Source organism: Melopsittacus undulatus, chromosome 6 (assembly GCF_012275295.1).
Source record: "Melopsittacus undulatus isolate bMelUnd1 chromosome 6, bMelUnd1.mat.Z, whole genome shotgun sequence".
Lineage (NCBI taxonomy): Eukaryota > Metazoa > Chordata > Aves > Psittaciformes > Psittaculidae > Melopsittacus > Melopsittacus undulatus.
In genome coordinates this window covers 31,907,217-31,935,043 of record NC_047532.1, presented here as the reverse complement: position 1 = coordinate 31,935,043, position 27,827 = coordinate 31,907,217, and the positions used below count along the sequence as shown (strand labels likewise).

General features: G+C 38.9%; 1 protein-coding gene across 1 annotated transcript; it reads left to right on the top strand.

The window, feature by feature from the left end:
- GK5 (glycerol kinase 5) lies at positions 1–27,483 on the top strand. Its single transcript, XM_034064297.1, has 16 exons — positions 1–207; positions 1,205–1,298; positions 5,138–5,213; positions 5,626–5,719; positions 6,533–6,664; positions 10,706–10,781; positions 11,386–11,447; positions 11,538–11,611; positions 11,943–12,003; positions 13,129–13,255; positions 16,589–16,693; positions 18,051–18,136; positions 20,903–21,006; positions 22,251–22,310; positions 25,071–25,204; positions 26,381–27,483. The coding sequence occupies exons 1-16, from the start codon at positions 76–78 to the stop codon at positions 26,515–26,517; spliced, it is 1,554 nt and encodes a 517-aa protein (XP_033920188.1). The 5' UTR covers positions 1–75; the 3' UTR covers positions 26,518–27,483.
- The last annotated feature ends 344 nt before the right edge of the window (positions 27,484–27,827 follow it).

Below are 27,827 nucleotides of genomic sequence, written 5' to 3'. Positions count from 1 at the left end.
CGGCGGGACGGCTGTTTTCCCGCAGTCGGCGGCTGCCGCACTCCGAGCTCCTTGCGCGCCGGGCAGCGGAGGGCGATGCCGTGTGGGCAGCAGGAGAGCGGCGCCGACGCCGCGCGGTACGTGGTCGGGGTGGACGTAGGCAGCACGGTGATGAAGTGCCACGTCTATGACCGGGCGGCAGCGGTCAGAGGCTCCAGCAGCCGGAAGGTGAATCCGCGGCAGGGGAAGGGGACAGGGGGCTTGTGGGCAGCAGCGGCCGTGCTTTGGAACTGCGCCTTCACCTCGCCGCCCGGTCGAGCGGCTGGGGCCGCCCTTCCCCGGGCGCGGGCAGCCCGAGGTGGCATTTGCCGCAGGAGCTGTCGCCGGAGGCAGGCGCAGCCGAAGGTGCCCGCTTCCCGGAGCGCCGGGCGGCTTTGAGCAGCGAGGTCCTGGGAGGCGGCGCGGGTCGGGGCGCGGCGCGGCGCGGCGGGGACAGCGTTTACAGGCGTCCAGGTTTTGGCCGTGTGTGGGCCGGGTCGGTTGGGGTCGGCGTCTTGAGGGCCAGCCTGGGTGAAACGAGCCTCCCCGAGCCGGTTGGGAGCCCCGCAGGGATGCCACCGTTGCCCCTCCCCCCGTTACCTCAGCGGTTGTTCCCGCCTGCCCGCCCCTGTCGTATCGACTACGCCCTCTGCAAAGAAACCGACTTTTGTTAGTAGGGCACAGCTGAGACGGCAAGTAGGACCTACACGTGTCCCATTTATGTAACAGCACAGTGTGAACAAATCTTAGCTTTGGAACATGAATTTCGTGCTGCTTTTGTTTTGTATAGCTCATGATTTTGGGATCAAGATGATCTCCAGGATTATTTTTTTATTGATAACTATTGCAGTGAAAAGATTGTCGCGAGAAATGCAAGTGTTCTAACGGATTTTTGGAGATGGAAGGGGATGTTCTCGGCAGAGCTGACCCCCCCCTCGCACTGGAAGCTCATGTGGTGGGTGATCCTGTGCCTGCTGTGCTATGCTGTTTTCCAGTTTTGAGCCCCAAAAGGGATTTACAGGCTCCCCATGTTTTAGAAGTGACAAATGCCATTGTTCTTCTCTTGCAGTCGATCTGGAAAATCAAAAAAAGAAAGCAAAATCCAATGTATTTGAACAAACTTTCACAAGAATGCTGTTTGCTGTGAACTATGGATTGCACAGTGCTGTGTGTCTTTTGTCAACAGGTGGAATCACTTTATCCTCGCCTGGGATGGGTTGAATTAGATCCTGAAGTGCTATGGAGCCAGTTTGTTGGTGTAATAAAAGAGGCTGTACAAGGTAATGGCTTGTAAAGTTTGGGAAATTACTTAATTATTCATCAAAATTAGTAAAGCTAGTTAAATAATGAGATTCTTTTCTTAGAGCACTGAAAGTTCATCACTGAGCATAGGTCTGCAAGATGCTTTAAAGCCTATTCAATCATTATGTAAAATAGGACAGTTCTTTTCTTTCACTGGGGCTAGATGAAGATTGAAAAAGAGCCAGGAGCAGTGTGCATACTCGATTTACGCATGAGTGACAGCACCTTGTTGCACCAGCTTTTTTTATGTTTTGTTTTCCTAGTGTCTGTCCTCCTTCCTCCAGATGCCTCTGTGTACAGAGTCCCCGTTGTTCTGCCTGTGCTTTGTGTGTGCAAATGTGAGCATATGAGAGCGAAAGCAGGGTGCTCCATAGCTGTGCTTGCTCAGTTACAACCTGATATTCCTGCTTTTCCCATCCAAACTACAAACAGTTCCTACTATCCGATTTCTGTATTGTTGTTTTTCTAGTTCTACTTTAGCCTAAAATTTTCTAGTATTCCACACACGAAACACACACAGTTCCCTTTTCTACCAAACTGCTGATAGTTTAGGGAGTTTTTTTCCTCTTTTCTGGATACTGTTCTAACAATGCACCTACTCTACAGCTCCTGTAGCTTTCCCGTTGTATCAGTTCCAGTGTTCTGCAGCCCAGCATGGATCACGTTCTGTGCCACACTGATGCTGTGAACTTTTCAATTGCACCCAGCTCACTTTCTCACAGTGCCCCAGCCTCCTTGTCATGTGTGTATACATCATACATCATCATTCAGTATATCATCATTCAGTGCCTAAAGTTCCTCCTGTTCAGCCCATGTGCGGTTTGGTCTCCAAGTGTTGCTCCGCCTCCAGTCTGCATCAAGGCAAAACTGCTCTTGTCTCTTCCTTTGGAAGACAGTCTAGGGGATAGGGAAAGTAATTATCACTAGGTGTAAGCTGCAGTTGGTTATTTTGGGCTCTTGGTCTGTTTTCTCAGCAGTCACAACTGTTGTCATCAGAATAGCAATGCTAACTCAACCCCTGAGGACTTCACTAGCTTCCTCTGCTCCCATTTTGTGGGGCAAACCAGGAAACAAGATTTTTTTCACCTAGTTTTAGAGGGAAGGATTTTCTTGTGACCAAGCTGTGTACATTATTGGCAAGTTATTTTGAAGTGGTTGTGTAATGTAAGTGAGTGTAACCCCATGCTACTGTCAAAAGGAGTCCCGCCCTCCTTTTTACAGGCTTGTTTCAAGTCAGTGGCAGTTTCCTGAGTTGAATCAGTGTGTGGTTGTTCATGTCAACAGAGCTTTACCAGTGTTTGTGCTAGTGCGAGAGAGGGTGTGGTACCAGGGGCAGGAGTGACTGGAAGCAGAAAGATGGCATAGGAGCACTTTAGTATACAGGGCTTGTGGAGTTATAATTTCAGGCCCAGGTGGATGAGATGTTGTAGTTCAGTGCTACCCAAAGGTGGAAACAGCTTCTGACTGCATGGTCTCACCCCTCTGTCTCTCATTTTGGTACTGGTTCAACCCTTCAGCCCTTCCAGGAGGCAACTTAGCTGAAAAATATGCACATTTGTCTTCTGGGTTTGGGTGGGGTTTTTTTTTGTCTTGAATGGAAGTTAGTCCTGCTCATGAGGTATCTAGAGAACATCATAGTGACACAGGAAGGTAGTAGGAGCATGCAGGTTGTGGAGATGGGGAGGAGTCACACATGTCACTAGCACATAGTGAGCTGTGGTTGTACTGATATGGCTTTGACTTCAGTTTAGACCCAGCTACCACTAAAAAAGAAATATCTTTGTTCTCAAGCCACCCACTCCTAGGTCCTCCTCCCGTACAGTCTCACTGCCAGCAGCACCTGTGCAGGCAGTTGGAGCAGGTAGCCTAGCGAAAGCACTGGTTTCAGGGGTGGAGCAGTTGTTGTCATCTACCTGGACTTGTGCAAAGCATTCAACACTGTCCCACACGACATCCTTGTCTCTAAATTGGAGAGACATCAATTTGATAGGTGGACCACTCGGTGGGTAAAGAACTGGCTGGATGGTCGCACTCAAAGAGTTGTGGTCAATGGTTCAGTGTCCGGCTGGAGACCAATAACGAGTGGTGTCCCTCAGGGATCGGTGTTGGGACCGGTCTTGTTCAACATCTTTGTCGGTGATATGGACAGTGGGATTGAGTGCACCCTCAGCAGGATTGCCGATGACACCAAGCTGTGTGGTTCGGTTGATACGCTGGAGGGAAGGAATGCCATCCAAAGGGAGCTTGACATGCTTGTGAGGTGGGCTGATGCCAGCCTCATGAAGTTTACTGTTAGGGTGGTGAGGTACTGGAATGGGTTGCCCAGGGAGGTTGTGAATGCTCCATCCCTGGCAGTGTTCAAGACCAGGTTGGATGAAGCCTTGGGTGATATGGTTTAGTGTGAGGTGTCCCTGCCCATGGCAAGGGGTTTGGAAGTAGATGATGTTAAGGTTCTTTCCAACCCTAACTATTCTATGATTCTATGATTTTCAGCTGACTGAGGGCCTTGATACCACTGCCTGCAGGAATGCAAAGGCAGTATAAGCGAAGGTGCTGAAGCACATGTAGAGATCAGCAGAGCAGAACACACTGTTTCTCTATGAAACCCTATTTGTAATTGTCACTCAGAGGCTATCGGCTGTAGAGTCTGCAGTATGTGTGCGTACACAGATGAGTAACTTCACACATGAAAGTTCACACAAGATTTTAATATATGATAAGCACAGGGACACATGTTAACTAATGTGTAAGTAAGGGACAAGGGGTAATGGGTTTAAACTTAAACAAGGGAAGTTCAGTTTGGATAAAAGGAACAAATTCTTTACTTGTGTGGTGAGGCATTGGAACAGGTTGCCTAAAGAAGTGGTAAATGTGCCATCCCTGGCAATGTTCAAGGCCAGGTTGGACAGAGCCTTGGGCTACATGGTCTTAAGTGTGAGACGTCCTGTGGTAGGAGAGTTGGAATTAGATGATCTTAAGGTCCTTTCCAACCTGAACTGTTCTACAATTCTGTGAGGTGTACTTAACCTGTGATTTGTTCAAGTAGGGGGACTGAGAGCCCTGCAGAGTAACAGTACTTTGGACAAAATACTTTGTCGTTTAAGTGCAATTTCTTAGTGTATACTTTTTCACATAATTTTGCTTCTGGAAGCATACATGGATGTATGTGGGAAGCTGACCAGAGCTGCTTTGAAAATAGCTGTGGACATGTATAATTATTTACGGTTATATATACATTAGAAAAAAAAATGTTCTGTAACAGTTATTTGAAGGTAAGATTTAACAGTAAAATTGGTGTATACCCAAATGTGTTTTTTTATACTTCTGAATTTGGAGTATGCTTTTCATTCACTGGTATGTGGTTTAAGAAATTTGAAAGACTGCTTAAGGCATGCTCAAGGTGAGATATGTTATTATCAAAGTATGTAAAAACTCATGGCATACTCACATTTCACATCCATCCATGTGAAATGCAAGTTTTAATTGATTATACAGGCATATGTAGCCTGTCTGCCTGTCTGTCTCTGGAGCTGTTCAAGTAAAAGTATCAACAGGCCTTTCAGAAAGAGGAAAGGGTCAATGTGCTACAGCTGCTTTTGTAAAATATGCAGGTTTATTTATGTGCTTTGGAGTCAGTTACCTGTCTTGGAGTTCTCTAATATTTTAGCCGCTTAGTTGGGCAGTCTGTAGAGATTTGTGTTCTCTTAAATGATTGTTTTCCTAAATATTCCATAGGTTTTATAGTTACATTTGAGAAGTTTTGGTTTTGTTTCTTCAAGTAAATCCTTCTTTAGTATAGTTTGTTTTTATCTTTTAGCTGCGGGACTTCACATGAGGCAAGTTGCTGGTCTTGGCATCTCAACGCAGAGAGGAACTTTCATTACATGGCACAAGTATGTATATTGTGTGTTGCTTAAAATGAACTTCTATTCATAGATGGAAGCAGATTGTAGAAATGTTGAACTCTGTCAAGTCACAGTCTGAAAGCTACAAATGTCATTTCCTGATGTTCTCCTGTGTTTGCACAGCCACTCCTTACAGTAGTTGAGAACAGATTGTAAGTGTATGTTGTTTTTGTTTTGTTCTTAGTATCCTGGAAAAGATGAAGAAATATGTATTCTTTAATTCTAGTCAGAAATTTTATCCTCTAAACATCCACATACCTATTACTAATTCCTCAAATCCAACAGGAGGGTATGCGCTGAGTGTTAAGTATCCTGACTGGAAATGGTGAATTATGTTACAATTTTTGTGCGGTCTGTGTTCTATAGTTTTAAATGAGAATGTTCAAATGCTCTTTTTCAGGAGGACAGGGAAGCCTTTTCATAATTTCATAAGTTGGCAAGATGTAAGAAGTGCTGAACTTGTGAATTCATGGAATAAGTCCCTTCTGCTGAAGGTAAAACTGTGCTAAACTGAATACTGCTTGGACATGTTAGAACTGTTTCATTTTTATGAGAAGTAAGGGCTATATATGAAATGCTGAGGCCTAAAAACTGACTGAGCAAGATTAGCATGAAAGGTAGTACTGATAGCCTGCAGGTAATTAATTATGTGGAAACTTCTAGCATGCATTTTGTTACTTTTTAGTCTCTTTGTTGTTGTTTAGTCTTTTTAGTCTCATTTTGTTACTTTTTAGTCTGTTAGTCTCTAAAATGTTGCATGTTAAGACTGCTGCAGCCTAATTTCTAGGTGTAGGTAGTTCTAGGTTGGCAGTGTGTGTTTTGGTTTTTACTGTACTATTTGCTCAGATTATCTATAGAAAGAACAATTCATGTTGCTGATGGCTTGCGCTTCATACCATTAGAAGAGAAAGATTTTCTCCAAGTGGAAAAACTGAATTTACTTTTCCTGTAAGTGGAAAATCACTAGCACACTCACAATAATTTCAGTTCTTGGGTTTGCCACTGATTTCAACTATTGCATGCAGTGTGCTGCTGTAGGTGATCTGTCTTCATAACGCAGAGCACTCTCTATGAGTGTGCTCTCAAAGAGACACACAGACTTGCTCTGTGCCTTTTCCTGTAGTATTTGGTGGGGGAAGGCCATTTACTGAAATCCTATGTAAGGGTTCTCTTAATAGAATTATGGCCTTCTGAATCTAATCTTACATCAGCAGCTTTCATCTGTGTTGCCATCCTTTAAAGATAACTGATTGGAAACCTTTAAAGGAAGAAATTAAAACTGATGCAACTGTTTTATTTTCAAACAGGTAATCCATGTTATTTTTACAGTGCTCCATTTCTTGACTGGGAATGATCGGTATTTAGCACCAAGTTTTCTTACTTTTTCAACACAACAAACTTCTATGAAGTTGTCGTGGGTTTTTAAAAACATAAGTGAGGTAAGCTGGAAAGGGAAAATAATAGCTTTCTTACGCCATAATAATGGGTAGTGACTTAGGTTGGTTGTAACTTCTTCAGTTTGGTCTTGCTTATTCTTTTCCTCTGAAGAAGCAGAATGAAAGACTTGTATCTATGGTAATGTTTAAAGCTTTTCTACCTAAGTATTTACTCATGTTTATACAACTGCTTCTTCTCCTTCTGGAAATGTGTAATAGTAAACTGTTTTCTTCATACATAAGAGCACTCTACAGACAAATAGGAAAAGCCTCATGCTCGCAGACCCTTGTTCTCATGGGGGACTTCAACCACCTTGATATCTGTTGGAGTGATGGTACGGCCCGGCACAAGCAATCCAGGAGGTTTCGTGATTGTGTGGAAGACAACTTCCTACTTCAAGTAATAGAGGAGCCGACAAGGAGAGGTGCCCTGCTTGACCTCGTGCTCACCAACAGGGAAGGGCTCATTGGAAATTTGACGCTCCAGGGGAGCCTTGGATGCAGCAATCACGAGATGGTCGAATCTGAGGTCCTCAGGACAGTGAGAAGAGCGTGCAGTAAGCTCACTGCCCTGGACTTCAAGAGAGCAGACTTTGGCCTCTTCGGGAACCTGCTTAGTAAGATTCCATGGGATATAGCCCTAGAGGGCAGGGGGGCCTAAGACTCTTGGTTAATATTCAAGGATCACCTGCTACAAGCTCAGGAGTGTTGCATCCCAACTAGAAGAAAGTGCAGCAGGAGGGCCAGGAGACCTCCTTGGATGGATAAGGAGTTGCTGAAAAAAATTCAAAGGAAAAAAGAGGCTTATAAAAGGTGGAAGCAAGGACAGGTGGCCTGGGATGAAGGGAAGCTAGGGACCAGGTTAGGAAAGCTAAGGCCCAATTAGAGTTAAACTTGGCTAGGGATATTAAAGATAACAGGAAGGGATTCTATAGGTATGTAGCAGCTAAAAAACAGAGTAGGGACAACGTAGGCCCCTCCGGAAGCTATCGGGAGAACTGGCTACACAGGACTTGGAGAAGGCTGAGGTTTGAATGACTTTTTTGCATCAGTTTCACTGGCAAAGGCTCTGACCACACCACCCAAGTCTTGGAAGGCGGACGCAGGGACTGTGAAAACCTAGACCTTGGGCCCACTGTACATGAGGATCTGGTTCGAGACCATCTTAAGAACCTGAATGTACACAAGTCCATGGGACCTGATGAAATCCATCCGCGGGTTCTGAAGGAGCTGGCGAATGAAGTTGCAAAACCACTTGTCATCATATTTGAAAAATCATGGCAGACAGGTGAAGTTCCTGATGACTGGAAAAAGGGAAATATAACCCCCATTTTCAAGAAGGGGAAAATGGATGACCCAGAGAATTACAGACCAGTCAGTCTCACCTCTGTGCCAGGCAAAATCTGGGAGCAGATTCTCCTGGAAGGCATGCTAGGGCACATGAAAAACAACAAGGTGCTTGGTGACAGCCAGCATGGCTTTACTAAGGGGAAATCCTGCCTGACCAATTTGGTGGCCTTCTATGATGGGGCTACGGAAATGATGGACATGGGTGGAGCAGTTGATGTCATTTACCTGGACTTGTACAAAGCGTTCAACACTGTCCTACATGACATCCTTGTCTCTAAATTGGAGAGACATCAATTTGATAGGTGGACCACTCGGTGGATAAAGAACTGGCTGGATGGCAAAGAGTTGTGGTCAATGGCTCAATGTCCGGCTGGAGATCAGTAACGAGTGGTGTCCCTCATGGATGGTGTTGGGACCAGTCTTGTTCAACATCTTTGTCAGTGACATGGACAGTGGGATTGAGTGCACCCTCAGCAAGTTTGCTGATGACACCAAGCTGTGTGGTTCGGTTGATACGCTGGAGGGAAGGAATGCCATCCAGAGGGAGCTTGACATGCTTGTGAGGAGGGCTGATGCCAATCTCATGAAGTTTAACCATGCCAGGTGCAAGGTCCTACACCTGGGTGGGAGCAATCCCAGGCACAGCTACAGGTTGGGCAAAGAAGAAATTCAGAGCAGCCCTGTGGAGAAGGACTTGGGGGTGTTGGTTGATGAGAAAATGAACATGAACCGGCTTCAGTGTGTGCTCACAGCCCATAAAGCCAACCGTATCCTGGGCTGCATCAAAAGGAGCGTGACCAGCAGGTCGAAGGAGGTGATCCTGCCCCTCTACTCTGCTCTCGTGAGACCTCACTTGGAGTATTGTGTGCAGTTCTGGTGTCCTCAACATAAAAAGGACATGGAACTGTTGGAACAAGTCCAGAGGAGGGCCACGAGGATGATCAGGGGACTGGAGCACCTCCTGTATGAAGACAGGCTGAGAAAGTTGTGGCTGTTCAGCCTGGAGAAGAGAAGGCTGCATGGAGACCTCATAGCAGCCTTCCAGTATCTGAAGGGGGCCTACAGGGATGCTGGTGAGCGACTCTTCATTAGGGACTGTAGTGACAGGACAAGGGGTAACGAGTTAAAACTTAAACAGGGGAGGTTTAGACTGGATATAAGGAAGAAATTCTTTACTGTTAGGGTGGTGAGGTACTGGAATGGGTTGCCCAGGGAGGTAGTGAATGCTCCATCCCTGGCAGTGTTCAAGACCAGGTTGGAGGAAGCCTTGGGTGACATGGTTTAGTGTGAGATGTCCCTGTCCCTGTGAGGGGGTTTGGAAGTAGATGATCTTAAGGTCCTTTCCAACCCTAACTGTTCTATGATTCTAAGAGACATAATAAAATCGCCTTATTTCACTTATACAGTTAGTAACTGTACTTTGTTTTAAAGTTGCTTGCTGTCTAGTTTTGCATGACAGCTACACTTATTTTCAACTGGCATGCTTACCTTTCCACCCTCTATTATTCCAGTGTTTGCAGTTTGACAAATAGTAACAAATTGAACAATCAACCACTGTCATCCATTTATTCTGCATTTTATTGTACTGTAAATTGGAAAATAGATATACAATAAGTTGTGTTGGACTACTCTAAAAGACTAATGAGCTGTGCAATATTTGTTGCTGTATTATTTGCTGTAATCTTTACTGTTTTCCTTGTTTCTTCCTGTAATATTTATAACTTTAGTCATCTTATTTCCCATGTTAATTTTCAAGTTATTATTTAAGAAAATTGTTATTGTCCATTTTCTACCCTGTATAAACTTTCCTCCAAACTTTCTGAGTTTTGTCTGGTACTTTCTGTCACAAAACTAACTCCTGAGAAGCTCAAGTATATTTTTTTACTGGCATGTTTTTGTTGGACCTGATGAAAATGTGAAGTGTGAATTTGGAGGATTGTAGAATTGAAAGTTACATAGCTGCTGAGGTTTTGGTGAAAGATTAATGTTTTTCCACATTTTGTCAGGCACTGATACTTAAAATGTATGACTATTAAACCAAGAAACTCAGAAAATTATGGCTGATAATTACAGAGAATAGTGTATTCAGTCATGTTTTGAGTGAAGTTACATATGTTCTGTATATGAATTCTATAGCTGTACAGTTATCAGTTAGTAGAAATTAGATGAAACCTGAATTACCCATTTTAAAGGGGAAAAAGATCCCAAGGAAAATAACATTTTGAACCCTTTGCAGACGTCATAAACCAGAAAGCAGTGGTTACAGAGGCCGTGTCTGTTTTGGTCAAGCATATGCACTTATTTTATTTCTGTTAATTTTTTATTTAGGTGCTATATGCTGGACCTTGTTTTCTTTATTCACCACTCTTTCACCACTGCTACAGTTGTGATTATAGAGTTTCCCTTCTTAAAACTCTGATGTCACTGCAGTAGAAGATTAATTGCTTTTATTTCCTTCGCAGCAATTGTAAGAAACTCTGCTTATTCTTTGTTAGGAACATGGATTGTAGGATGATATTAATTAAATAGTCAACTCTCCCTTTTTAGAAGAAAAATAGGTGATCAGAGACTTATTTTCTGGGGACATTATTGTTAACCACAAAGAAAATGAGAAAAGGAATTGGGAAATATGTTCTTCTTTATTGTACCCAGTTGTAAGTACTTTTTTTCTTTTTTACATATATTTGTTCCCAGGCTGAAGAAGCTGCCAGAAAAAATAACTGCTGCTTTGGAACAGTTGACACGTGGTTACTGTATAGATTAACTAAAGGTGAATGCTTACAATTCCTCTTAATAAAACATACTGGAATCTAAGTAATGATGTTCATGACTGTCATTGATATATCCTGGAATTCAAATACATTTTTGACAATTTATGTGTTTTTATAATTGATGAGTATTCTCATATATTTACTGTTTAAAAAACCTAACCTTCTGAGTTAAATATTCTTTTGGTCTGTCTGGAAGGATAGGCAGAAAGGGAAATAAATATTCAGTGTAATCAACCTTTTAGGTGTTTAAGATTCAAAGAGGACTCACAGAATTACTTTGCCTCAATGGAGAAAAGGTACCTGTGAAAGCAAAAGAACAAAGAACTGTTACAAATGTGGAAGAGGGACAAGTTCTGTCCATGTTTTTAAAAGTACCAGCTCTCTTCTAGCCAGTTTCATGAGGGTTAAATAAGGTAGTTAATTCATATATATTTTAGTGAGCAGCAGGTAGAGTTTGTATGCTCATTGTATCATTATGACTTTGCCTGGAGCCACTGAGATGTTTAAAGGAAAAGTATGTTTAAAATCACTTTTTGTATGTTTAAAATCACTTTTTAGATGTTTAAAATCTTATGGTGTTCTTTGTTTTGTTCTTTATGGTAGGTTCTGTGTATGCTACAGATTATTCAAACGCCAGTGCTACAGGTGTTTTTGAACCCTTTACGGTATGTCCTGTTCCAAAAAAAAATGTTGTTGCTATTTATTGTGCTTCTGAGAGAATTGCTGATATTTTTATTTTTTCCATGTAATTTCAGAAATGTTGGAACCCAACTTTGTGTAATTTACTTTCCATTCCCATGTCTATTTATCCACCAGTGAAAGACACAAGGTAACTATGAAGGCATATTGAAAAGAACATAACTGTTAAATTTATTGCCTTTAGAAAAACACTACATGTCTGCACAAGCAAAGTAACACATAGCTGCATCAAAAAAACAAAATTATTTTTATATGTAGGTGTTCTTTTTTTTAACACTACATGCAAATTTTATTTTTACTATTGGTATTTCTTAAAGTTATAGTTTTAATGCCTTCTTTACAATAAATTAGTAGCATTACCTTTCGTATGTGCTGCAGATCCAGGCCTTAGATATCAATGTTATATTTTAACAAAAGGTCAGTTTAGTGTTGTGATGTTTCTCCATAATGTTTGTTTTAAGCTTCAACTTTGGATCAGCTGACTCTGAAATATTTGGGGTACCTATCCCAATAATGGCAGTGGTGAGTTTTCTTCCTTAAATCTGTATTCTTTTTACCTAGCTTTGATTTAATACTTGCTTAGTAAGTATTTCCTATTCCTTCTGTATAACTACAGTAGAATTGGTTGTTGACATTTTCTCCAAAAACTTGGTTTACAGCTTTAGGGGAAAAGGAGAAGAGAGGAACGAGAAAGGATTTCTAGAAGTTGAGGTCCATTAGGATTAGATGACCAAATGATTAAGCATTAATTTAGAACTTAACAAAGCTGGGTTCTGTTACAAACTCTGGTAATCTGTCTCTCTCTGACTTAAAATCAGTTGTTCTAGGTGAAGTTGTGCAGTGGGGTCCATTCTGACTTGACTTCAGTGTGACTATACTGAAAAAAAAAGTATTTACTAATAAATCTACTTGTGGTACCTTTTATTTCTTTTTTTCAACAAAAAATAAATGGTGAATACCATGTTCTTGCCTCAGTAGTTATGAGTTGCATGAGAAAACCCCATTATTGTTTTTGTCAAGTGATGACTTGTAGAAAAATCTGCTTGGATCGAGGTAAATGGAAAAAATGTCACCTAGCTAACACGAATTTCCCCTACTATTTTTAAAGAATTCTAGGCTCAATTTATCTGTAAATTTATTGTTTCACCAAAGCACAAAGAGACATAAATGCATTTAGTAACCATCATTGCTGAAAAATATCAGCGTGGAATAATTTGGTACAGGGAGGAGTAGCAGGATAAAAGGAATGTAAAACCTCAAAACTTCAAATTGCTATCCAGGGGAAGAGGAATTCAAACAAAGCTACCCTCTTGTGCTCCCTGGTATTGCAAATACCCTGTTTATCCTTGTTAAATACTAAACCATAAAGTATTTCCTTTTTTTTTCCGTAACATATTTTTTAGTGTTGCAGTCCATACTACATGCATTCATGTTGTGTCCAAACCTGCTGTAATTTGATTCTAGTGATAACTGTGACTGTTGGAATTGCCTACATTGTATATGAGCCCTCTTTTTAATGCTCAAGTCCTTTCTGAATGGTTATTTTTATTCAGAACTCTGATATGTTTGCAGTGATATTTTGAAGTCCTGCAGCATTGTAGACTGGTAGTTGATAGCTAACTTGTATTGTTCTTGTTGGTACGGCAGGTAGCAGATCAGCAGTCAGCTATGTTTGGAGAATGCTGCTTTCACCCAGGAGATGTTAAACTGACAATGGGAACAGGTGGCTTCTGGAATGTGAATACTGGAGAGCATCTCTTTGCATCACGAAGAGGTAAGATAGTGAAATTTTGGGTTTAAAGTGTTTCATGTGATTCAACAGCTATAAATGATGAGGGTATGAAAAAGGATAAAACAGGGCTATGCTTTTCCTTCTGCGTTTAACTGTAGAAAAACAGCTTGAAATAGTTTTCAGAACAGAAGACTCTGGAATTTTTTTTCTTTAGAAACATAGATCTTGGTTACCCTGAAATACTCAAGAGAATTTAAGTAGCATCACTAGTAATTATGTCTGCTACCTGTATCCCTGTTTGTTTTCTTTGGATTTTTGGGGGGTTTGTTTTTTGTGGGTTTTTTGTTTGTTTGCTTGCTTGTTTGTTTTTTTTTCTTTCTTTGTTTGGTTTTTGGGTTTTTTTTGTTTCTTCACCTGTTCTTGATAGCAATATTTTAGTGTTATACAGTACAGATGGAGAAAAAGGGGATTAGTCCTCTGGCTTCTCACATCAGACTGTTCCAGCAGGTCACTGTTAAGTTCTTTCTCTTCAGCCCTTATGATTTGAAGCACCTGCAAGGGGTTAATACACGATTAGCAATTTTTAGTTTTCTTTTAAAATACTAGAAATGAGCTCCCCAATATGTTTCTAGGTTTTAAAACTGTTATTTTGGACATTTGTGATCTGTCATGCTTGTTAATTTGTCATAGATGGCTATTTGTCAAGAGGGCAACAGGCAATGCTGAAGAAAATTTGCCTGCATAGTCTCTCTGTGTGTCTGTCATATTTTTAAAGAGTTACTAATTTTAGGAAGCCTGCAATTTAAAATGGGAGGGGTAGATTTTGGGGTTGAGGTCAGCAGTGTGCTAAGGAGACTTTTACGAGCTGAAGTTTGGAAATACCTTGGCAAATACATAAGATATGTCACAACTGGATAGCATAGATATTGAATTTGCTATGAATGCCAATGCTTTTTAGGTTAATTAATGATGATCTGGTGATCCTTCTACTTAGGAAATCATATATATGTAGTCTGTGGAAATGTAACAGCAATAAAATGCTGTAAGATTTTTCTGGTTTGTTTTCTTCTAAGAAAATATTTAGCTATTATGATAGGAGTTGAAATCTTTAAGGCAGTACTGTGAAGCTTTTACTGCTTTAGGCTGTTACTTACATTAAAATTATTTTCCCTATGTTCTTTGGCTGTTGGGTGGTATGGTTAGTGACACAAATTAAGTACCTATCTTTGCTCAGCACCCTGGGCATGAAATGTAATGTGTTCAATCTTTAAAGTTGACATATGTATTTAAGACTGCAAGATGTATTCCCGCAGCATCCTTGAGCAAGCTATTCATTAGCTGCTGCTCTAGTTTCTGGTCTACATTTAGTTGCGATGTATGTCAGTTTCAAAAAAATAGTTACTTCAAGAACAGCACTTGTCACAATTCAGTGATGGAATGCATGTTGTATAGATTTGAAATCTATGTCTCCATCAGTCTAATAGTTCTAGGTAACTCTGGTCATGCGAAGTGTTGTGTTGATCCATCCTTGGAGGTGGATTCTTTTACACTACTAGAGACTGTTGGTGTGAGTATCTTTAGGAAGGCCACCTGATGGACTTCTTTGTACCTGATAAGTTGTCCCTCTCCAGGACTTCTCTCGGTGAATTGCTGGTGTTGCTTCCTTGCAGCCTTGCCGTAGGTAGAAAATAAAGATTATAAAGCAGCCCTGCACCAATGATCTGAGATCTCACATTTTCCTTTCAAGAGACAAATGCAAACTTTAAATAGGTGCTGCTGATTGTTTCCATGGTAAGCACCAGAGTGCCTCCAGCACTAACCAAGTGTCTGCAGTTGCACTAGTACTACCACACCATGCATTTGAACACATGCAGGCAAACTGGAGATGACTCTATGAGGTGCACTTGTGTACCAGCAAAGTCACCCTGAGAAAACAGATAATCCTGCGATCCTTCTGATGCTTTTCTGGACCTTTAGTTATTGGGACTTGTTTCCCTTTGTTGCATTACCCATGATATCTTAAGTCCTGAGCAGGGTCCTATAAAGTCTGGGTGCTTTCTTTACTCTGGCACATACTGAACTTGGGTTGGGTGAAGTTTTTATTGCTGTGGCCACTGAATGCTTATCGAGTCACCTAAAAAACCATTTGCCCAGCTGCATTACCAGAGAACATCTACTGTTCAACTAGATAATTAAGTCTTTTTGCTTTAGCATTAAAAGCAGCACTCTGCAGGACTCTGTTATGTTCTTACTAGTGCAGATATCAAACAAGAAGGTCTTTGTGTTCACACTGACTGCTTTTAATAGCATGTCTCTCTTGAAGTTTTCAACATTGGCATGGGGAACAAAGAGGAGAACAGATTGTCAGGTTTAGCCTAATGTATCTTCAAGGAGGCAGTTCTATGAAAGACACTGTACTGTGTTTTCAAATAAACAGTGCTTGCCCTATATATTTCTGCCTTTCTGCTGAGAGAAAAGAAAAACAAAAGAAGTAATTTTGGTTTTAGTTATTTGGTTTTTTTTGAGTCACTGCAAAACCCAAACTAGTTGGAGATCCTAACTTCCTGAAAATCCCATAATGTAAACCACAGAAGTGCTACTTGTTTGTAGTTATAAACAAAGCATGTCACCAAGAATTTTTAAAGACTTAGAATGTTTCTTTTATTTATTAGGCAAACAAACACACAGATAGAATGATAGAGTTAACTGGCAGTAGCCTTTATTGGGCACAAGGATGGGCAAACTGGGAAACCTGTTTTTTGCTTTCTATGTGAGGAAGCATTGCATAATGAAAAGGAATAAAAAAGGATATAATTTTTACCCTCTTCTATAAATAAGATCTATGTTCAAAGCTCATGCTGCCTCTGTGTGTGTGTGTGTCTATCTGTCTGGTTTAGTGTTTGTGCTTCCCATCTAAAAGCCCAGTCTTCATGTTCTGTGTTTTGGGGAAGTAATTCCAACTTTTTAGAAACCATTGGCAAAAATTAGATGGATTTAAAACAAATGGGGAAACACTGATAAATTTTTAAGTATATACAATCTCTTTATTATAATAAAAAAGTGCAGATAACTCTTCTGTGTAGCTTAAAGAGAGTTGTTTTTTTATTTGATAGTGTTTTGGGTTTGGTTTTTGTTTTTTAGGTATTTTTGGGGTAACTATGGTTTAACTAACTTTTTCGAGTCTCTTGTAATCCTATCATTAAATTTTTAAGCAATACTTTTAACCTCCATCAGTGACATTTTTCAAGCTTGATTTGTGCAAAGGAATTGAATAAAAACTTTTGGAGTTTTTTGTTGGTTTTCTTAGGGATATGCTTGTATATGTTTTTTTGGAAACATTTAACTGTGTGTTTTGTTTCATGGAAAATAATTAAGGTCTGTATCCACTGATTGGTTGGAAGATTGGGGAAGAAGTTGTTTACTTAACAGAAGGCTGTATTTCAGACGTTGGCACTGTCATAAAATGGGCTCAGGATATAAGTAAGTATTCTTTAATTTTATAGAGGCTAAAATATATTATTACTTAAGAAACTGTTTTTATGGGGACACAGTTATGTTACTGGGCTTGGTTTTAGTATCATAATTGAAGAAACTAGCCTATGTGTTTGGGACAGTGGAAAATTATGTGTCTCGGTAGTAGATTCTCTGCTGAGTGTGTTTGCTGCAGGGAGTCAGTTACTTTTCCGACTCTGCCTCTAAGACCCTCCTGCCTGTGTCAGTGAGGCTTAACATGGATGAAGATGAGACATATATTAGTGATAAAAGTTTAGAAATAAGAATTTCTGCAGTGAGACAAACCTGGTTTAATGCATTTCATTTAGTGGGATCAGATCCCTTCTAAGACTTTTGAAAAATTGATATGGAATATCAAGGTGAAGTCAATCCTTTTTTTTTTTTTCATTTTCTATCCTGGAACAGAGACACTCTATGTAGCTCAGTAATAGCAAATACAGCAAGAATGATTAAGGCTTATTAGTCTGGGTGCAGCAGAATCCAAAGCTTTCAAATAAATTTATGAAGGTTACAAAGGTAAATTGAAACTCCTGTTAAGTTACCATGATGGGGTTTTCAAAGATAAATAAAGTTAGATTAACCTAATTTATTTCTCATAGCAGAATTTACTATTTTAGACAAGAAAAAGCAATAGATCTCATTTCCAGGAGACCTCTAATCTTCTGTAAAAACATGTTATGTGGCCACATAAGGACATGATTAGTTGTAACTACGGAAGGATGGGTATTAGTACAAGAATTACATGTGGGTGAAGAATAAGCTAAAGAGGGATGTCTGTGGAGTTGTGAAAGGAGACATGTGGCTAGACAAAATAAAAATTGTGTCTCTCAAAGAGGTAATTTTAGGACCTTATTTATATTTTTGTGTCAGTCACTTGTAAAAATACTAATGATGCTGATACCATATTAAGGACTTTCTCTGTAGTCATTTAGTGCTTGTGCTTACAGTAACAATATCTGGGGAGGATAACATGGTTTATGTTTTGCAAATCTAGGTTTTTAAATATTTAGGGTGCTGTTGTTAGCATTGTCAATTCTTATTTATGTCTGTTTGGAAAGCTAGTGACCTCTTACAGGATATGAATATTAAAAGGCTACAGCATAACAGATACAAGAGGATCCTCATAATAGGAGGATTGCAGATATTAGAGTTTAGTCTTCATCTGAATAGTTTTTTGTTTTTAATATTAGAAGTGATCATTTTCCTTAGAACATGTAGTTCGATAATATTACAAAAGGAAAAGTCTATCTCCATGTTTTTGTTTCTTAATACATAAAGAAATGGAAGTAAATTATAAAAGCATGTGATCTATGCATTTTTACAGATCTTTTCACCAATGTAGATGAAACAGCAAAAATGGCACGAAGTATTGTTGATTCTGAAGGCGTTTGTTTTGTTCCAGGTTTTCAGGTAAAATTCTTGAATTAGCATAATTGAGAATATAATTTTAATAACCTAGGTAAAAATTTAACCTTTACATGTTTACATGTAGTAATTTACATCTTGTCACAGTATTTATTCTGTACTACTCAAGTTCCTGTTTTCTCTTACCATAATGCATGAAGATCATTGTCATATCAGAATGCTTAAACACCATCCCCCCCATGAGAAAAACCTTACAAAGTAGGAAAATTTTATCCATTTTGCAGATGGAGACCTGGTGAACAGATAAACTAAATGAATTGCCCACAGTAAGTCAGGAAGTGCCTACAGAGACAGAAAGGGATCCCATAGTTCATTCTGCCTCATACAGAGCCTTTATTGAGGCACTGTTCTAAAATAACTGAAGACGTAGGTTGCATTCCATCAGAGTATTCAAACCTATCGAAATATGAATAAGATTCTGTAGTAAGATTTAGTAACACCAAGTTCTGGTGTTACTAAAAGCCAAGATACTTTTCCTGGGAATGGTCAAATTCAGTGTGGTAGACTTTTCTCTTAGTAGGCTTAGCAGTTTATTAGTTTGAATATTACCAACCAGCTCATCTCTCTGTGTTTCTAAAAGCTGGGGGTTTTTTTGTTTGTTTGTTTGTTTTTCTTTATCTTCATTGGTCAACTGCACTACATTGTTTGATCATTCCCAGGACTAGTGGTTTTTCTAAAGAAACATAACATCTTTAACCTGAACTTTGTGTAAGTCCTGTATGTCGGTGGAATAAGGCAAAGAAAAATTTCATTTCTGCTGCAGGTAGCTCAGGTACCTTCTCTCTTGTTAATCATTAGATGTATTTTCAGGTATAGAGCTTGATTATGCTAAGATGTTTCCATTTACTATTTACTGTGAGTAATTGTGCCACTCCAAATTGCAGTATTTGCAGACAAGAATCCCAAGGTAGACAAATGTTAGTCTGAATCCTTTTTGGATCTGTAATTCTATTAATATTCAAGTTCTAGAGGTGTTGGTAAAACTTGTTTTTATACAGTTTTTTTTTGGCTTTGTCGGTTTTTCTGCCGGTTGCTTTCCTAATACTGTTTCCAGAAGGAACCCCACCCAGTTTCTTGGTAAACATTGATTCAGTCTCTTTTTTCCTAAGTCGAATATTCCCAGTCTGAATTTAGAAGCTGTACTTAGAAACCTGAATGGCTTTCTCTAGCCATGACATGTTGCCACCACTAATAGTATGGATAATGTGGATTTCTTTGCCTTTAAAAAGTCCTGCTTATTCCAGTGGACTGTGCCTAGCTAGTGGACTCACAGTAGCAGAATGTGTATCAGTTTAGAAACTGTGTGGATTAAATTGTATGAAAAGGGACATGAACAGAGTTAAACACTTTTGGGACTGTGATGTGTCTGTTTAGTTTCACTGGCTAGATGCTAACACAAATTGATTTGGTTATAATGTTTCTTACACCTCAGAATCATAGTAGTTAGGGAGGATACTTATGAAACTCATGTTCATTTCCTACACAGAGTAAAATGTTTCTCTACTCATCCATATTAAGGCAATAAGAACAAGTTTTCTTTCTTATGGGATTCTACTGCTGTGGTACAGTACACTGAGAGGAGCATCACTGTGAGAGTGTATTTGAAATCAAGTGAATATGAGCATTAATTGTTTTTCCTTTTACTCACTCTGCTCAAAACATGGCTTTGCAGGCTTAATTTGCTGTGATTAATAGTTACAGCAGAAACTTAGGACTCTTCATTGGAGTGTATGCAGATATATATATCTCTGTGTATGCATACAGACATATATATATATGCACTGCTACTTTTTTCTTTAATGATTGATTCTTTCAGGATACTCACCCTTATGTAGAATATGGTCTATACTTTTTAGTTTACTACCTTGTACACAAACATCTGTAAACTTGGAAGCCATGAATCCTTATTATGCTACTGGGCTGGACAGGTGGTTCCATTCTTGGGAGTTGGAAGGGTACTTGTATATTAAAAAATAAAAATTCTTTGACTTTGGCAGTAATGTCTTCTCTTGGGGAACTTCTGCAAAATGCCAGTTCTCATTTGGCTGTGTGTACCTATACATACATAATTTTTAATAAATTTTTTTATATTATAGCTTTTTCTTAACTTACTTTGCAAATACATGTGTGTGTATTTTATAAGCATGAAATCCAAACTTCTGGTAAATGTTGTCATGATTGATTTTAGCACAATACAACTGGAAAGGATTGTTTCAATTTAAGAATGACTGGAAGGAAAATGAGATTTAACATTTGTCACAGACCAGCAAGACAGTATTTTGTGATAAAGTTTAGAGGAGTGGAAGGGTAGAAAAGAGATTCATCAACTGATCCTCTAGTTCCCCTGAAAACAAAAGACAACTTAATGACCATTAGAATTTTAGATAGACTCTGTTTATCATTGTGTGTGTGAAATCTGACTAGAGAACAGCAGTATCAGTGTGCCCTGCCTTAGACACTTAAAGTGTATGCTATATGTATTATCAAGAGAAGTCATACTGGTTAGTGTTAAGGTAGTATGTCAGTTTTGGAAGAAGCCACTTAAACCTTTTGCTGTTGAAAGAAGCTATTGAAACTGTTAACTGAATTAGCTAAAATAACACTATATACCTCTTACATATTGTTTTCAATTTTCTTCTTTCACTATGCTGCCTGTAATTGTCGTAAGTTATTTTTTCCTTACTATTTGACTCCTTTCTCAAAAGCCTACAAATACGATTCACTGAACTCATGGTGAAATCTTTTTTGCAGGTTTCTGTGAATGACCCATATATATGTGCCTCTTTCATGGGGCTGAAACCTTCCACTACCAGAAGCCATCTTGTACGAGCTATACTGGAATCTGTAGCTTTCAGGTACTGTTTGCTTAATTATCTTGCTTGTATTTTCTTAGATTGGCTTTTATTTTGATCAGCAGTGTTAAATGGACATGACTGCAGTTTGTAAAATATAAATTATAATAATCTATTACTGTTACACTGAAAAGAAGTCTTAGCTGCTTACCTTTTTTTTTTCACACCTTACAAATAAGCCCAGGTATATTTATTAGCTCAAAATTTTTATTAAGTAACCATTTAGAGATTCATAAATTAGTTTGTGCATGTTCTAAAAATGTTTTCTGTTTGAGGTTTGCCTTTACTCTTCTGACAGTGTTTTGCCAGAAGCTGTAGCCCACTCCAGCTGCAGTTAAAGTATCCCTGAAGCTGAAAGTTTTATACTAGCTCTTTGGCTAAAGTTTGAATTGTAGGTGTTCCTATAAAACATCACATCAGTAGATCACAGTGGAACAGATTGGTTCTGCCTTGCAAACCCACCCAGTACGTCCTGAGCTGAAACGGAATATGGTTTGAGCCTGGTTCACACAGCACTGTGGGCAGTTAGGGAGTGCTGAGACGATTCCTTCCATCTAGTCATCAGCTTTGCTTTGGGCATAATAACCTCCAGCAAAGAGGCAAAAATGATGTCTAGAGGGAGGTAACATTCTCAATTGGTGCAATGGTTTCTAATGCATTTTTTTCTGCACTGCAAAAGCAATGTGAGATGCAGTAATTCTGCATTCCTGAACTGAAGCATGGGTCTCTTGAACAGGGAGGGATATTAAGAGTCTCATCTCGTTCAAATACCCAAGTAGAAAAAGGTAGAGATTGTGGTTAGATTTTCTCCCATTAAATGAAATGCCTTCAGAACAAGTCAAATTTATAACCTTCATATGTTCCCTTTAAGAACAGCTGGAGAAACTCCGATTAACACTCTGTCAGCCTACTTTCCTCACCCTAAACCTCTTGTTACATCAACAATTGCATCTTCTCTATAGAAACCTGTCAGCAATTTCCATCAGGGGAAAACATACCTTGTACAGTGACTTGCTATAAAATGGGCTGTAATTTAGCCATACTTGTGCCTTTGTAATGATGTGTGACAAAACCAAGTTTCAGTCTTTTTTCTTTAATTTATGCATTTGGGAAATTCTGTTAGCTATTGAAGCAGTTCTAACACAACCGAGGCATTTTTTGCCTTGTATTTTATTTTCTGACAATGTAGATACTGCAAACACTTTATGGAATATATAATGCTAATTCCACTAAATATTTTTTTAAAGAAACAAACAGCTTTATGATATGATTGTGAAGAAGATACGTATCCCTCTTCAAACAATTCGGTAAGTTCTGGGCAACTTTTAAATTTGATACATGGGAACTTGATTTTAAATAGGATGACATTTATTGTGCATTTTATATTACTGTAAAACTCCTGCTGCTGAGAAATAAATGATTACCAAGTCAAATGTTAATGTAACTTCAGTGGATGTAACCCACAGAAGAGTTAGTTCTTAATCAAGCTATTGCCATTGGTGATTGTCAGTAGGTGAATAATAAATAGTTCTAATCTAAAAACAAAAAAGTAGAAGAAAAAGGCAAATTAATGTTTTCAGGTAGCGCTCGAGTGCATTTGGTGCTGCTTACCACCAAGGTGATTCTCCCCCATTATTCTTTCAGACTGAATTTTTTTGTGCGGGAGGTCTCACAAACTGAATGTGGTTTTTTAAACGTCAGTTAAAGCTGGACTTGTTTGTGAGGAGGAGAGGGAGGATATTTTTACAATTCAGTTGTTAAGACACTGGTTTTGCTTCAATTTTTGAAGAAGTAAATGAGTGACATAGCCTTGATCCCTAGATTATGCTTTCATGTCTTGGAAAAATTAGCTGATTTATGTGTTGCTGGAAAGCTGTGTTGCACATTTAGGTAGCTGCTTTGTTTGAACACATTAGTTGTCTTAAGATCAAGCCCTCTCAAGCAGAGAAAGCTCTCGAAAATTTCGCTTTCTGGCAGCCAGGGGTCATTATGATACCACGGTCAAGAAAAGTGAGGGAAACTTCCTGTCCCTCTTGTGGCTTTTTTCCTCAAACCCATGTAAAGGAAGAAATAACCTGGCAGGCACGTAAACAGCTGAGAAATCAGACTTTCGAGTGGTGGAGGGAAAATGAAAGTACAAAGATGATGGAAGTAAATGTTTCTGTCTTCTATCAGATAATGGGACGAAGTAGGCAAAGATGAAGGAACAGCTAGGCTTAGGTTTTAATGCAGAGGAAAAGATAAAAAGTACTAGATTTTTTTAAATTTTTATTTTTGTTACACAGAAAAATGCATCCAAAATTTGAGAAGCTGTATTAGGACTGAAAAATGGGATGTGTGGAAGTAGGGAATTTGAGAATTCTGGTCCCATTTACATTGTAATGTACTTAAAATTGTACGATCGTATTCTGTTTTATTTATTAATATAAAATTGCTGTTACATATAGTGACTGTAATAGTTAACTGCATCAGTAGCAGTTCAGCTTGTGGGTTAAGCATTTGAAGATGAGGTACACGTAATGTTTTTTTTTTCAGTCAGGTTGTAAATTGCTTCCTTCTTATCCTTTTGTCTGCACATCTTCAGTATCTGTCCTGATTTTTTTTGTAGGTTTAATCCCACAAATATGTTTATTCCCTTTCTACCTATTGTCCTGTATCCCTGGTTTCTTCTTGTTCTCTGGCCTCTACAAGCTCCTAGAAAGTTGTTTTTCATTGGTCCTCCACATTCCTACTGCTTCTCTTTGATTGTATCAACACCATCAAGGAATAGAGAAGGAACTGTTAGTTTCAGTGCTCATGTCCTGTGTTGTAGCAGTATGCAGCAGCCTTTACAAGGATGATCCTCATGGTTCCTGGAGTTCTGGAATGTCACCTATTGTTCTGAGAAGTAAGACATCCTGTCAAATGGAACACAGGAACTTTGAGCTATAAGATGTGTGGATTAAATCTTCAAAGTATCTTCATGCAAAATTGAGCTAAATGTAAAACTGGCATTTGGAAAATTTCTTTTTTCCCCTTGTAACCTGAATCAAATTAATATCTTATTTTTACAGAAGGAAAATATATGTCACTGGCACAGAGTGTGACTTTGCCAGTTAAAGGGGTTTATGCCACGGTATAGAAGTGGTAACCCTGCTTAACTGTACAAACAAGTAAAACCCTGTAACATCGCCAGTTGGGCAGTGTCCTGATTTTACTTTCAGAAACAGACAGAACACTTATGCAACAGTTTTCTGAGACACCATGTAATATAGAAGATATCTAAGCAACTGTGAAGTTTTATTACCCAATGCTTTCTATAGTAATCAACAGTAAATGTCTTTACTGGACTACATTTGATAGAACAACAGCTTCATACCTGACTGGTATTGGAGTCCAACAGTATAACAAACCAATCTATGACAATTCAAAGATTGCTTGTTGTTCTAGTTATATTTTGTTTGCAAGACTGGTTACTTTGCACCACTAGTAATCACTCTGAGATGATTAAAGATCAGCGTTGATAAGTTCTAGTTTTCTCCATTGAACAGTCTCTAACGTAATGCAATTAAGAAAGCAGATATGTGGGTGGAAGCCTCATTCTCATCTTCTTCATGAAAAGAAGCAACTCTGATGTAATTTTAGCTAACTAGTACAAAGATTTGATAGTAATTAAACCAGTACTTCTCCAGATCTGAGAACACTTGAAAGGGTTTGTTTAAGGTAATGGTTTTGACTTTTGTCATGTTGTGGTGATCACTATGGAAAAGTTCTGTTATTAACCCGAACATTTCAACCAGGATGATGCATAGTTTTAGAAGACAGAACTTATAAAGCTTTTGATAATGTGTCTGTCCTGTATCCCTGTCTGTCTAGCATTCCTCCCCCATTTTTAAGCATTCTTTTTCTTTTCCTAGGCACCTTGTGCTGGCTTCTAAATTCGCCATAAAGTGGAAAAGCATTTGTGCATGAGTGAAAGGAAAATGTATGCATAGGTGTGAAACCCCACAGTTGTTTTCTGAAATGTTGGCAATAAGCATTTGAACTAAATGTATTTTTTTTAACAACTTCTTCCCTTCTCTCTATAGAGCTGATGGAGGTGTCAGCAATAATAGTTTTGTCATGCAGATGACTTCAGATTTAATTAATAAGAAAATAGAAAAACCTGTGAATGCAGACATGTCGAGTCTTGGTGCAGCTTTTCTAGCAGGCCTTGCTTCAGGTATGTGTACTCTTAAAGGGGTTTTGTTTTTCCCTTCATAATACATGTTTGTAAATATGGGTGGGGGAACTCAGACAAAACCAGAGCTATATAACTTTAGATAATTGTGAAAACTCCCCATAGGATTACTTTAGCTATTTCTGTGGGGATTCAAGATAAGTATTTTTTTGTGTTTCTCTGTACAGTGCTTTGTACCCAGCTACTTGTATTTGGTGGCCCAAAGAAACAGATAATGTCAAATATAAACCAAATCGAGGACCTTATTTGTATTTCTGACACAAGGTCCTGATTTGCTGAAACATTTTATGCTTGGTTAGTTTTATATAAACAGTGACGGCAAGTTTAATGTGAGAAGTTCCTGCAAGGGAGCAAGGAAGCTGCTACACTTAACCTGCAGCCCTGTCCTTCCCACTGAAGCTCTGTCCTGTCATCTGTGAAGCAAGTCTTTATTCTTTAAGGTTTTCACAGAAATAAACACAGTAGGAGTACAAAATAAATCATCAACAGGGGAAAAAAAAACCTCTACTCACACAGTGTTTATTTTAGATAATTATCCAGACTTTAAACTACATACTGTCAAAGGTTTTGCTTAATATCCACCTACAAAATATATTTCCATTAACTTCATTAAATTGCTCCGATATGTGAATAACACAACTGTAAGATAAAAACTCTATGCTCAGTAAGACTTACTCAGCAATTGAAAGTGTAGGAAAGCTGCAGCCCTTGTCAGACAAGAATGATTAAGTAACCTAAACGAATCTGAATAAGTAACACCAGGTGATTTCTGCCATGGATGCAATTTTTGGGACAGTAGGAAAGCAGCTAGAGCAGAGTCTTGGTTTCTGTGTCTCTTCTTCATTGAGAGGGACCTGCAGCTGAAAACACTGTGTGGATGAAACCTAAGGGAACTTCAGTGTACCAGAGCTGTTCCTTGGAAGCCATCCCAGTTAGGCAGATGTACTGTTGTAAGGATTCCAAACAAGTGGATGCTATTGGAAAGGAGTTTCACAATGTTAAAAATATGCTTCCCTCTGAGAAAGTTGTTGGTTGAGTAAAGAAAAGCTGTCATGGCTTCTTACTGTGTTTCTGCTTTGGATGTCTTGGAAAAAGATTAAAACAACTCAAAAATAACATATTTGCAGCTGAGCTTGAGAATGAACTTTCTGTTTATAGGATTTTGGACTGGCAAAGAACAATTAAAGAAGCTAAGGCAAATAGAAGTAGTCTTTGAGCCCCAGAAGGACTCGAAGGAATACAAACCTGCTATGGATACCTGGCTACAAGCAATGAAATGCTCCCTGCACTGGTAGAAACTGGCATTTTAATGACAGAGGAATTGAAATGGTTTAATTCATGTTTATAACATCTTGACAGTAACGGGACAGTAAAAACCTGTCCCATTTGAAATTTGTGATGGTATAGCTATGAAGTTATATACTACTCCATTTATCCCCCCCGGCTGCTAGATTACTTACCACACCATAATGAACCATCCTATCATCTCTATGACAGCTGTCGTCCAGCTGCAGCATTTGTGTCCCTTCAGTGACCTCCTCTGGGTGGCCCAGCTGCTAGAATCCTCTCCTGTACTAGAGATGGGGAGTCTTTTTTCTATGGTGGGTTTTCTACTGAGGAACTCGCATCCCTTCCGATTTTTAAATCTTTGGTATGTTAATCATCAAGGAAGGGTAAAAGGCATATATACTCTTATGTGCCTTAATAGGCATTTCTAAGAAACATAAAATGAATTTTGGGGGTTGGGTTCTGATGAACTTGATGGGATACAAAGATATTCTCTGATTAGTAGCCTGTTACCACCTTTTGGTTGACTTCATAAAGAAGCATTTGACCCAGCTCTATGGTGACATTTTTGTGTACTTAAATTTAAGATGAAATACAAAAGCAAATAGGCTCTCAGTACTCCATTAAAAAAAAAAAAACAGAAAATCAGGATTTTTGTAGCTGATGGCTCCTATATGACTTGCAGAACTTTTTTTTTTTAATTTGCTAAAGATCAACAGCTATACTATCTGGCATGGCTAATAAAAAGACATTAAAAATAGTTACAGGTATGCTATCTAACTTGTAAAAATCTGTAGTATATTCATACTATTAGCTAAAGGGGAGTAAAAGTCTATTTTTGAAACTATTAATTTTACATTTTTAAAACAAATTATAAGAAGTGTGTAGTTAAATATTTTTATGTATTTGTTTATCACTAATTGTAAATTACTCTAATTTTCTGAGGTGTCAGTGTAAATAAAAAATGTAAAATTATTAAACATTTTCAACTTAGAATAATACCAAATCCAAGCTGTGGGTGATTGTATTCCACCAACACTGGAGACAAGAACTGTTTGTAGATTCGACATTACTGAAGAGGGCAAAGAAACTATCATCCACTTTTTCTTGTGCTGAAACATGGAAGGTCAAATCATCCACCATCCCCTCAGTTTCTTACACAGCCATCTAACATGAGTTGGAACATCTACTCTAGCTGTGTTCTTCAAACTACATCTCATTTCCCTGTCACCCCTAGCTTCATGTACCATTTTTCATATTATATTACTTCGTCTTTCAACCTGTTCTACATACTGGCACATTCTTTTTTAATCTGCAT